Raw genomic sequence first — 12,414 nt, forward strand, 5'->3', positions numbered from 1 at the left:
TTTGCTCGAAGCTGAGCCTGAACTGAGCTTCAACCCCTTATCCTCTCTGTCACTGAGACAGCCCACTCCTATGTTCATTACACTGTCTCTGCCCTCCCCTCAGACTATTTTTCTACTGGAACTCTCTATACTTTTATTACCTCTTGATTATTTCAATGCTCTGTTGGGCTGCTCCCCTCTTCCATCCAAAGCTGTCGTGCCCATATCGTAGCCTGCGCCAAATCCAGTTCACCCATCATCCCTGTGTTTGTTTCCCCAAGTTTATTCCAGGTCCAGAAATACTTGCAATTTAAAGTTCTCATGCTGGTCTTCAAACCCTGTCATAACCTCACTTCTTCCTGCCTTTCTTCTAATTGCAATCCTCTATACATCCCAGATTTCCTTTTCCCCATTATTGGCAACCATGCCTTTAGCTGTATAAACCCTAAGTTCTGGCATTTTCTCCCCAAACCTCTCTGTCTCTCTCGCCTCCTTAAAGCTACCACTTTCAACAAGCTTTTGATTACCAGTCTTAATATTTTCTTATGTAATTTAGTGTCAAATTTTGTTTGATAACTTTCCTGTGAAACACCTTGGGATAAATCACTACATTAAAGGTGATATATAAATACACACTGTTGTTATATCAGGGTTAAATGTCTAACGCTGTTTGTTTTATTCCCTACCTAACAATAGGCAATACGTTTCACATCTGATTCACAAAATAGACTTCCCTTACAGCAAATAGGAGGCCATTTAGCCCATTTAGTCTGAGCTTTCTAATTGAAACAGCAATTTGCATAACCCACCTTTTAACATAACACTGTACTCAAGTTCCTACGGAATCTGATTCATATCTTTCAGGTGATGTAGCCCAGACTTAACAACCCCGATGTGAAAAAATTTGATTCCTTTTCCCACTAGTTTTCTCCAATTATTTTAAATCTAGCACCATTGGTTAGCAACACATTCATCAGAGCAGACTGTTTCTCCCTATTTGCTCGACCAAAACCCTCATATTTAACCTCCTGTCGGTGGGTGGTACGGTAGCACAATGGTTAGCACTGCTGCTTCACAGGGCCAGGGACGCAGGTTCGATTTCCTGCTTGGGTCACTGTCTGTGTGGAGTTTGCACGTTCTCCCCGTGTCTGCGTGGGTTTCCTCCAGGTGCTCCGGTTTCCTCCCACATTCTGAAAGACGTGCTGGTTAGGTGCATTGACCCGAACAGGCGCTGGACTGTGGTGACTAGGGGAATTTCACAGTAACTTCATTGCAGTGTTAATGTAAGCCTTACTTGTGACTAATAAATAAACCTTTTTTTTATTTTTGTAGTTTTGTAGATTATGAGATTTAAAATTCAACTAAACTTTTCCTTCAAATTAATGGCAACTCCCCCATTTACATTATTTCACACTTACCAAGCATGCCCTGTACAGGATACACAGCCTGTTCCCAACAGGTCTCTTCATCAGGGCTAGTGGAAAGACTTGTATCTTCATCCAGCTGCAGAACAAACCAGGCTACAATAGCATCCAGCACACCTTCCTTAACTACTGGAAGACAAAGTCGACAAGACTTCCTGGTGGTCAATTCTTCCAATTCCTAATACAATGTACACAAATGATGGTTACAAATTGCTGCAGACTTCAGGTCATACTCTATGTGCAGTATGTTCAAAATAATGGGCAATATTTTACCTTTAGAGGCCTTTTAAAACCTTGTTAAATTAAAGTGATTTTATTTTCCTTTTAACTAAGAAAATTACTTATAGTTCTAACTACAATGTGGTAAAATAGTGGGACTAGAGATTTCCCTGCTGCTGCGGCCTTCATCTGCCATCGCCGCCATTGATACCATCCGAATATCTTCCGCCTGATCTGCCATTGAGGACTTGTTTTGGATTGCACTTTATCAGGTTCCTCCCCTCTGACCTTACCGTCATGGGTGACCCTGCCAGGAGTTTAAAGACAACTGACAGCATTGCTCTCGGGATCAACAAAACGTTCAACTTTCTCCACCACGGCAAGGTGGCAGTCCAAGGAAAGGGGTGCAAAAGTAGATACTTCACTTTAGGAAGTTTTTTGCTATTGACAGATGAATATGAAAGGGCTCTACATTAGTTTCATACTTTCAGGAGGAGCCTTGACTGCTACAAGCACGTATTGGAAGCTTGCATATGCACAGTCCAAAATCTTCCAAAACATATTTTCAAAGTTTCAGCGGGTCCTTCTGTCAGTTCTGGGCCCACTAATGATATTACAATTGTATGCAAATGAACATTTGCATAAATTATGCAGCTCCCTGCCGATTTCTGGCGTGGAGCTGATGGCGCCAGAAATCCGACTGCTGGAGACTCACAGAGGCCGTGGCATCCAGGAGGGAGCCCGCGAAGAAGTCTCCTCTCGAGTCTCCCAGCCTGCTGCATACAAAAGCAGTGCAGCAGACTGGGAGAATCGCCCTTATGATATTTTTGACCAGATAGTTATCACACTCTGGGAGACAAATACACAATGGAAAAACTTAAACATTATCAAAAGTACTGAAGGACCTTCATGCTCTTGTGCCCAATTCTCCGTACACATAGTTTTGTGTAGCTCTGACCTTTCAATAAAATTAAAAGACCGTTAACAATATTAATTCTGTCTCATTTGCAAAAAGTAACAAGCAGGATTCAAACTAAGAATATGCTTTTGGAATGGAATTCATTCTCATACCTGTGGATTGTTGAAATCAATGGTCATGGCTTGGAAGTGGTCAGTCAATGGTGTGTATCCACCAGGAACTTGTCTCATTCTCTCAGTAGTGTAGGGTTCAGCAGCATCATCAATACAGGGTTCATTGCTAACAGGACTGTACCATGTTATTGCTTCATTCACACGCAATCCACCAACCTCATTGAAGCAAACTCTGTCAAACAGGGTAACAACAAACTGTGATGCCAAATTCTCATTAACCATTCTATAATTAATTTTGCTTAATTTTGTCTTATAAGTTGTATATAATTTTAAAATCCCCTTAACAGTGTGAGGATTACAGTTGTAATACCAGGTTAAAACAATCCAAAAAGCTGTTTTTATTTTAAATAGCATGAATATCGGTGCTGAAAATTACAAATAGTTGCAAAGACTATTAGAAGGGTCTTGGCATGTCTCTCCTTGCATCATTTGTTCGCTAGCTGCACTCTCCATGTTGATCCTTTGATGCTGGGCATTTTCCATGACAATGTTTATTTTCATGTGCCACCACAGCATGTAGACTGTACAGTCTCTATTTCCCGCTGTATGTCAGGGTAGGAAACCTGTAATGACTAGCTTTAGAACTTTAAATCAAAGTCACAGTATATGGGGCAAATGAAATAATGTTATGGCACAACAAATTGCTTGCCCTAACAATGGATTAGCATTTCTTTAATCCTAGTTTATTTAACACATTAGAAATTTATATCAGAATCCTTTTAATAAGATTACTGGAAACTGTTTAATAAAATTGAAAACTTACTTTTAATTAAATCCATTAGCCAAAATGTCCAAATACCTAAGAACTCCACTTTAAATCATGCATACGTCAGGTTAATGGTGATTACACCATTATGCATGTTCTAAATTATATTTTGAAGATGGTAATCTGATCATTTGCAACAATTTACAATTCTTCCCTGTCAATGGGAGGTAGCGCAGTGATCAGGAAATACTGGCACCGCCATTGTATGGTGCGTTAAATAAAAGTCAACATATTAGTAGTGGAGATAAATCAAATCAAATTGATTTGATTTATTGTCACATGTATTAACATTTCGTGAAAAGTATTGTTTCTTGTACGCTATACAGACAAAACATACCGTTCATAGAGAAGGAAACGAGAGAGTGGAGAATGTAGTGTTACAGTTATAGCTAGGGTGCAGAAAAAAATCAACTTAATGCAAGATAAGTCTATTCAAAAGTCTGACAGCAGCAGGGAAGAAGCTGTTCTTGAGTCAGTTGGTACGTGACCTCAGACTTTTATATCTTTTTCCCGAAGGAAGAAGCTGGAAGAGAGTATGTCCAGGGTGCGTGGGGTCCTTAATTATGCTGGCTGCTTTGCCGAGGCTGTGTTAGGTTTTTTAGGGAACATTAAAACTGACAAAGCCCCAGGGCCTGATGGCATCTATCCTCGACTGCTCAGGGAGACGAGAGAGGAAATTGCTGGGCCTCTGACGGAAATCTTTGTCGCTTCTTTGGACACGGGTGAGGTCCCTGAGGATTGGAGGATAGCGAAAGTGGTCCCGTTGTTTAAGAAGGGTAGCAGGGATAACCCAGGAAATTATAGGCCGGTGAGCTTGACGTCCGTGGTAGGGAAGTTGTTGGAGAGGATTCTTAGAGACAGGATGTATGTGCATTTAGAACGGAACAATCTCATTAGCGACAGACAGCATGGTTTTGTAAGAGGGAGGTCGTGCCTTACAAATTTGGTGGAGTTTTTTGAGGAAGTGACAGAAACGGTTGATGAAGGAAGGGCCGTGGATGTCGTCTATATGGATTTCAGTAAGGCATTTGACAAAGTCCCACATGGCAGGTTGGTTAAGAAGGTTAAGGCTCATGGGATACAAGGAGAAGTGGCTAGATGGGTGGAGAACTGGCTTGGCCATAGGAGACAGAGGGTAGTGGTCGAAGGGTCTTTTTCCGGCTGGAGGTCTGTGACCAGTGGTGTTCCGCAGGGCTCTGTACTGGGACCTCTGCTATTTGTGATATATATAAATGATTTGGAAGAAGGTGTAACTGGTGTAATCAGCAAGTTTGCGGATGACACGAAGATGGCTGGAATTGCGGATAGCGAAGAGCATTGTCGGGCAATACAGCAGGATATAGAAAGGCTGGAAAATTGGGCGGAGAGGTGGCAGATGGAGTTTAATCCGGATAAATGCGAAGTGATGCATTTTGGAAGAAATAATGTAGGGAGGAGTTATACAATAAATGGCAGAGTCATCAGGAGTATAGAAACACAGAGGGACCTAGGTGTGCAAGTCCACAAATCCTTGAAGGTGGCAACACAGGTGGAGAAGGTGGTGAAGAAGGCATATGGTATGCTTGCCTTTATAGGACGGGGTATAGAGTATAAAAGCTGGAGTCTGATGATGCAGCTTTATAGAACGCTGGTTAGGCCACATTTGGAATACTGCGTCCAGTTCTGGTCGCCGCACTACCAGAAGGACGTGGAGGCGTTGGAGAGATTGCAGAGAAGGTTTACCAGGATGTTGCCTGGTATGGAGGGTCTTAGCTATGAGGAGAGATTGGGTAGACTGGGGTTGTTCTCCTTGGAAAGACGGAGAATGAGAGGAGATCTAATAGAGGTATACAAGATTATGAAGGGTATAGATAGGGTGAACAGTGGGAAGCTTTTTCCCAGGTCGGAGGTGACGATCACGAGGGGTCACGGGCTCAAGCTGAGAGGGGCGAAGTATAACTCAGACATTAGAGGGACGTTTTTTACACAGAGGGTGGTGGGGGCCTGGAATGCGCTGCCAAGTAGGGTGGTGGAGGCAGGCACGCTGACATCGTTTAAGACTTACCTGGATAGTCACATGAGCAGCCTGGGAATGGAGGGATACAAACGATTGGTCTAGTTGGACCAAGGAGCGGCACAGGCTTGGAGGGCCGAAGGGCCTGTTTCCTGTGCTGTACTGTTCTTTGTTCTTTGCTGCATGAAGTGTAGACAGAGTCAATGGATGGGAGGTTGGTTTGCGTGATGGATTGGGCTACATTCACGACCTTTTGTAGTTCCTTGCGGTCTTGGACAGAGCAGGAGCCATACCAAGCTATGATACAACCAGAAAGAATGCTTTCTATGGTGCATCTGTAAAAGTTGGTGAGCGTTGTAGCTGACATGCCAAATTTCCTTCGTCTTCTGAGAAAGTAAAGGCATTGGTGGACTTTCTTAACTATAATGTCGGCATGGGGGAACCAGGACAGGTTGTTGGTGATCTGGACACCTAAAAACTTGAATAACTCATTATTGGGGAAATTACCTACTCAACTAGATGTTGCTTTTCACTTACTTTCAAACAAGCCAACCTGGAGTGCTTGTTTAAGGAGTTCCTCAAAATTGGGCGAGATAGAATCAAAAATGTTTTAAAAAGTGAGATGAGGTTATTTAGTACATCGAACCTTTCCTTATCCATGAGTTGTTTAAATCCAAGTTAAGACTAAGAGACCATTTTATCTTAGATTGGCAACAAAGCCACAGATTGGCTGCTCATTTTGTCCATTTAAGTTAGTTACATAAAAAATTGGTATTAGATTTAACACACTGTCTCATACCACAAAATGTTGTATCAAAGGAAGAACAAAGAAAAGTACAGCGCAGGAACAGGCCCTTTAAGCTGGTGCCCATCTGATGTCTCAACTAAGAAAACCTTCTACTCTTACTCGGTCCGTATCCCTCTATTTCCTCCCTATTCACTTACCCATCCAGATGCCTCTTAGATGTTGCTAATGGGCCTGCTTCCACCACATTCCCTGGCAGCGCGTTCCAGGCATCCACCACTCTCTGCATGAAAAACGTCTCCCATACATTTCCCTTAACTTTCCCCCCTCACCTCGAACCTGTGCCCACTTGTAAATGACACTTCCACCCTTGGAAAACGCCTCTGACTATCCGCTCTGTCTACACCTCTCATAATTTTGTAGATCTCTATTAGGTTTCCCCTCAGCCTCCGTCTTTCCAGTGAAAACAATCCTAATTTATTCAACCTCTCCTCATAGCCAACACCCTCAAGACCAGGCAATATCCTGCTGAACCTTCTTTGCAATCTCCCCAAAGCTTCCACGTTCTTCTGATAATGTGGTGACTAGAACTGCACACAATACTCCAAATGCGGCCTAACCAAGGTTTTAAAAAGCTGCAACATGATTTCCCAACCCTTGTACTCAATGCCCTGGCTGATGAGGGCAAGTATGCCATATGTTTCTTATTCACCTTGGCCACCTGTGTTGCCACTTTTAGGGAACTGTAGATCTGCACGCCCAGATCCCTCTGTATGTTAATATTCCTAAGGGTTCTGCCATTTACAGTATTGTTCATACCTAAATTTGATCCTCCACAATACATCACCTTGCATTTGTCCAGATTAAACTCCACCTGCCATTCCTGTGCCCAAGTCTCCAATCTATCTATATTATTATTATTTATTTATCAATCACAAGAATGTGACACATTCACACTGCAATGAAGTTACTGTGGAAAATCCCCTACTCGCCAGACTCTAGTGCCTGTTCAGGTGCACTGAGGAAGAATTTAGCATGGCCAATTCACCTAACTTGCACATTTTTGGATTATGGGAGGAAACCGGAGCACCCAGAGGAAACCCATGCAGACACAGGAAGAACGTGCAAACTCCGCACAAACAGTGCCCCAAGCTAGGAATCAAACCTAGGTCCCTGGCGCTGTGAAACAGCAGTGCTAACCACTGTGCCACTCCTGTTGTATCCTCTGACAATCTTCAGCACTGTCAGCAACTCCACCAATCTTCGTGTCATCTGCAAACTTACTAATCAGAGCACCCACATTTTCCTCCAAATCATTTATATACACTATAAACAACAGACGTCACAGCACTGATCCCTGTGGAACACCACTAGCTACAGATCTCCATTCTGAAAAACACCCTTTCACTGCTACTCTCTGTCTTCTATAACCAAGCCAGTTCTGTATCCATCTAGCCAGCCCACCCCAAATCCCATGTGATTTTAGTTTTTGTACCAACCTATGTGGGAACTTGTCAAATGTCTTAGTAAAGTCCACATAAACTACATCCACAACCCTTCCCTCATCAATTTTCTTTGTCACCTCTTCAAAAAACTCAATCAAGTTGGTGAGACATGACCTTCCCCATATAAAACCATGCTGCATGTCACTAACTCGTCCATTTTCCTCCAACTGTGCATATATCCTGTCCCTCAGCATCTTCTCCAAAAGCTTCCACACCACTGATATCAGGCTCATGGGCCTATAATTTGCTGGATTATCCCTGCTTCCTTTCTTAACAAGGGAACAACATTGGCTATTCTCCAGTCCTCTGGAACCTTGCCTGTAGTCAAAAAGGACATGAAGGTATCTGATAAGGCCCCCAGCTATTTCTCCCCTTACCTCCCGCAGTAACCTGGGATAGATCGCATCCGGCCCCGGGAACTTGTCTACCTTAATGTATTTTAGGATACTCAACACTTCCTCCTTTGATATATTGACATTCTCAAGAGCGTTCACACACCTAACCCTGACCTCAACATCCATCATGTCCTTCTCCTTGGTGAATACCGATGCAAAGTACTCATTAAGGATTTTACTCACTTCCTGTGGTTCCACGCATAACTTCCCTCCATTGTCCTTGAGTGAACCTACTCTTTCTCTTGCTACCCTCTTGCTCCTAATATATGCATAAAAAGCCTTGGGATTCTCCTTGACCCTGTGTGCTGAAGACATTTCATGGCTCCTTTTAGCCGTCCCTAATTCCACGAATAAATTCCTTCCCACTTTCACTGTACTCCTCAAGGGCTTTGTCAGTTTTTAGATGCCTAGACCTATTGTATCCTTTTCCCTTTTGACTAAGCTTATAATTTTCCTTGTCATCCATGGTTCCTGAATCCTGCCAGTTCTATCTTTCATTTTTGCGGGGACATGTCTGTCCTGCACTTCAATCAACTGGTCTTTAAAAGCCTCCCACATGTCAGACATGGATTTGCCCTCAAATAGCTGCTCCCAATCACATTCGCAAGTTCCTGTCTAATTTGGATGTAATTGGCCCTCGTCCAATTAAGCACCCTTGCCCGAGGGTCACTCTTGTCCTTATCCATGACTGCCCGAAATCTTATGAAATTATGGTCGCTAAGCCCAAAATACTCCCCCACTGAAACATCGATCACCTGGCCTGGCTCATTCCCCAATGCCTAGAATGGCCTCCTCACTGGTTAGATTGTCAACATACTGTATCAGAAAGCCCTCCTGGACACATCTGACAAATTGTTCTCCATCCGAGCTCCTGGCTGTAAGGGATTCCCAGTCAATATGGGGAAAGTTAAAGTCACCCATCACAACTACCTTGCTTTTTTCACACCTTTTCAGTATCTGACTACACAACTGCTCCTATGTCTCCTGTGGGCTGTTGGGATGTCTATAGTACACTCTCAACATTGTGATTTCACCCTTCTTATTCCTGAGCTCCACCCATAATGCCTCTAACATGTCCTCCCTCAACACAGCTGTGATCTGCTCCAAAGATAAGCCAAACAGTTGTGTTGAAAGTTAATACAATCTAGGAATATATAATGAGCTAGGGTAATCTTATAAAGTTCCACAACAGAAATCTCCAGCAGTAAACTGAGTCACACTTAAAGAATATCCATATATAGTTGGTGTGAAAAATATACTGGTTCAACAGAAAATGCTATTAAAGGATGGGATTAGGGACATTTTATCATTTATATCAATCACATAGCTTTCATTGCAAGAAAAATAAACCCAAAAAAGAAACAGTCAAAATAAACAAGTAGCTCAAACATACAATACAGCCATTTCATTATTGCCTCCAAACATTGTCCAATAGCTAACCTGTGATGTCTGCGGATCTCTTGACACTCCACTGCCATTCCAAACACAACAGCATGCAATGGGATGACACAGCCAAATCCTTCAGCGGGACCTTCCTGTCCTGCTGGCTGAGAAACAAAAAACAAAATACCATATTTCTAAGAGGAAAATTAAACTAAATTAAAAGTGGAAGGATGGAGCGTCTAGCTCTACATTCAAAATACATTTCTGCAGATTTTCTTCCCAGACCCATAATCACGTGGCAGTTGTGGTTAATCTGCAAGACTGTAAGATGCAGTGAATTAGAACATTGGATATGGGTTCAAATCCAGGCCAGAGCCATGGCAGTAAGATCTTCTCCAAAATTTGGCATTATTTATCCATCTTGCTCAGAAGATCCATAAAATTGGCTGATAGGAGAAATGGAAAAGACTGTAAATGCCAGAGGGATTTCACTTCTTGGGTTGTAGATGTTATTATACAAAGAACGCTATTATTAACAAAGAACATTATGATGGAAAAATCCAGAAAACTTTCATTCTTCATCCAGTAATTACCATACCTGCCTTGCGAGTGCAAGGAAAGAATTCCATTATCCAGTACAAAGGGTCTCATAGCTTGGTGAGGACAAAATAAAAACTACCCATCATGGACTCACTGAGTAAATCCAAACATTCAGCAAAATAAACCTCACTTTCAAACTCCAGAAGCATAGAATCATTGCAACACAGGGGCCCATTGTGTCTGTAAGAACTCACCTTGTCCCACTAACCTGCCTTTTCCCTGTAACCCAGCAATCTTTCTCTCTTCAGGTAATTATCCAATTCTCTTTTGAAAGCCACAGTTGAATCTGCTGATGACACATTCTCAGGCAGTGCATTCCAGATCTTTATCCCTCACGGCATAAAAAGGTTTTTCCTTATGTCACTGCTGTTTCTTTCGAAAATCGCCATAAATCAGTGTCCTCTGGATCTCCATTCTTTTGTCAACGGGAAAAGTTTCTCCCTATCTACCATGTCCAGATCCCTTATGGTTATGAATAGTTTAATCAAATCTCTTAATCTTTTCATTTCTAAGTCGAACAGCCCAGGTCCCTCCAACCCTTCCAATCCACATAACTGAAATTCTTCATTCCTGGAACTATTCTCATTAATCTAAGTGTCAAGGCATGTCCCTGACCACCTGGGGGCTATAATGGCCTCCTAGCCTCCCAGTGTGGTCACCACGTCTATCGAGAGCTTACAATGAAACATCGTGGCGGAAGCAAGGTTGTCAAATGCAGTGAGCCAGAGGTCCATAAAATCCTGCCGCATAAAATGCCACCCATTGTCCACCACCGAGGCTAAACTGACTGGCCTGTAGTTGCTGAACTTACCTTTACACCCTTTTTTGAACAAGGTCTAACATTTGCAAATCTCCAGTCCTCTGGCACCACCCCTGTACATAAGGAGGTTTGGGAGATTTTGGCCAGTGCCTCCGCTATTTTCACCCTTGGTTCCCTCAGTATCCTTGGATGCATCTCATCCAATCCTGTCCTATGAACTTTCAGAACTGCCAGTCTTTCTAATATCTCTTTATCAATTTTTAGCCCCTCCAATGTCTCAAATAATTCCTCTTTTACTGTGAGTTTGGCAGCGTCTTATTCCTTGGTGAAGACGATGCAAAGTATTCATTATCTCAGCCATGCCCCAAATCTCTCGGCATAAATCCCCTTTTAGGTCCTGAATTGGCCCACTTCTCCTTTGAGCAACTTTATACCATGCACATTCATTAAGATGACTTTTCAATTCTCCTTTATGTCAGCTGCCAGTTTCTTCTCATACACATTTCTTTTTACACTTCCCCTCGGAGCTTTTTATATTTATCCTGGTTCTCACTTGCTTTATCAACCTGGCATGTATCATATGACCCTTTTTCTGCTTCATATCACTCTCTACCTCTTTTGTCTTCCAGGGAGCTCAGAATTTGTTGGTTCTACCTTTTGCCCCTCAAGGAATGTGCCTTGGCTCGACATGAACTATCTGCTTTTTCAAAGCAGCTCATTGTTCCATTTACAGTTTTGTCTGCCTACCTATGATTCCAATTTATCCGTGCCAGGTCTGTTCTTACTCTATTGAAGTTGGATCATCAAGATTGTCCAAGTGCTTCTGCAGAAAAAAAACTATGGGTAGAATTTTCTCATTTTTTGGCAGAGTGGCACAGCAGGTGGGGAAAAATGGGGTGGAAGCCACTGGCTCCAACGATGGCTTCCTCCATCCTATTTTTAGGTACTTATACAAAATAAAGATTAGGGGGTGGGTACCACAACATCAGCTGGCAGAGGGGGAGCTCTGATTGCAATTTTTAAGATTTTTAAAGAAAAGGTGTTCCAATACAAAGAATTAAAATCTCTCTCCTTTAAGTATCTCCTTAAAATCTACCTCTCCGACTAAGCTTTTGATCACCTGGCCTAATGTCTTCTAATGAGGCTTGCTGTCAAATTTTGCTGCATGATGGTTATCCATTTTCTGTATGGTGAAAGGACTGACAAAAAGAAGGCTGTGTTATCATAGCTACCTTGCTGTTCTAGACCCTCAAGACCTGTACCACACACCAGGCACACTTATCATTGAATGCTCAATCTAGTCCCTATTTGAGGGAATTTGCAAAGAGACAATATATCATTATGAGACTAACTCTCCAATCCTCCCAGAGGAATCGGTGACAGGGCAGTGCAAGACAGATCCCATCCTCACGCTAGCCAATTCTTCTTTTTCCAGAAACCCATCTCACAAGTTGTTCCTGAACCTTACACATGGAACAGAAGAAGCTTTTCCCTTGTATGCCTAGGAGTTGTAAACAATGATAGGATTGGACACATGTCTCATGTCACACAAG

General features: G+C 42.5%; 1 protein-coding gene across 1 annotated transcript in view; it reads right to left on the reverse strand.

The window, feature by feature from the left end:
• The window catches only part of prmt9 (protein arginine methyltransferase 9), a 63,406-nt gene that overhangs the window by 15,533 nt on the left and 35,459 nt on the right, over positions 1 to 12,414 (reverse strand). Inside the window, exons 5-7 of the mRNA XM_078212352.1 lie at positions 9,559 to 9,665; positions 2,694 to 2,886; positions 1,398 to 1,581 (exon numbers count right to left, since the gene is read on the reverse strand). Of these exons, the coding sequence (XP_078068478.1) occupies positions 1,398 to 1,581; positions 2,694 to 2,886; positions 9,559 to 9,665 (484 nt within the window). The remainder of the gene's footprint in view (positions 1 to 1,397; positions 1,582 to 2,693; positions 2,887 to 9,558; positions 9,666 to 12,414) is intronic.

The sequence above is a fragment of the Mustelus asterias genome, chromosome 1 (genome assembly GCF_964213995.1).
Source record: "Mustelus asterias chromosome 1, sMusAst1.hap1.1, whole genome shotgun sequence".
Lineage (NCBI taxonomy): Eukaryota > Metazoa > Chordata > Chondrichthyes > Carcharhiniformes > Triakidae > Mustelus > Mustelus asterias.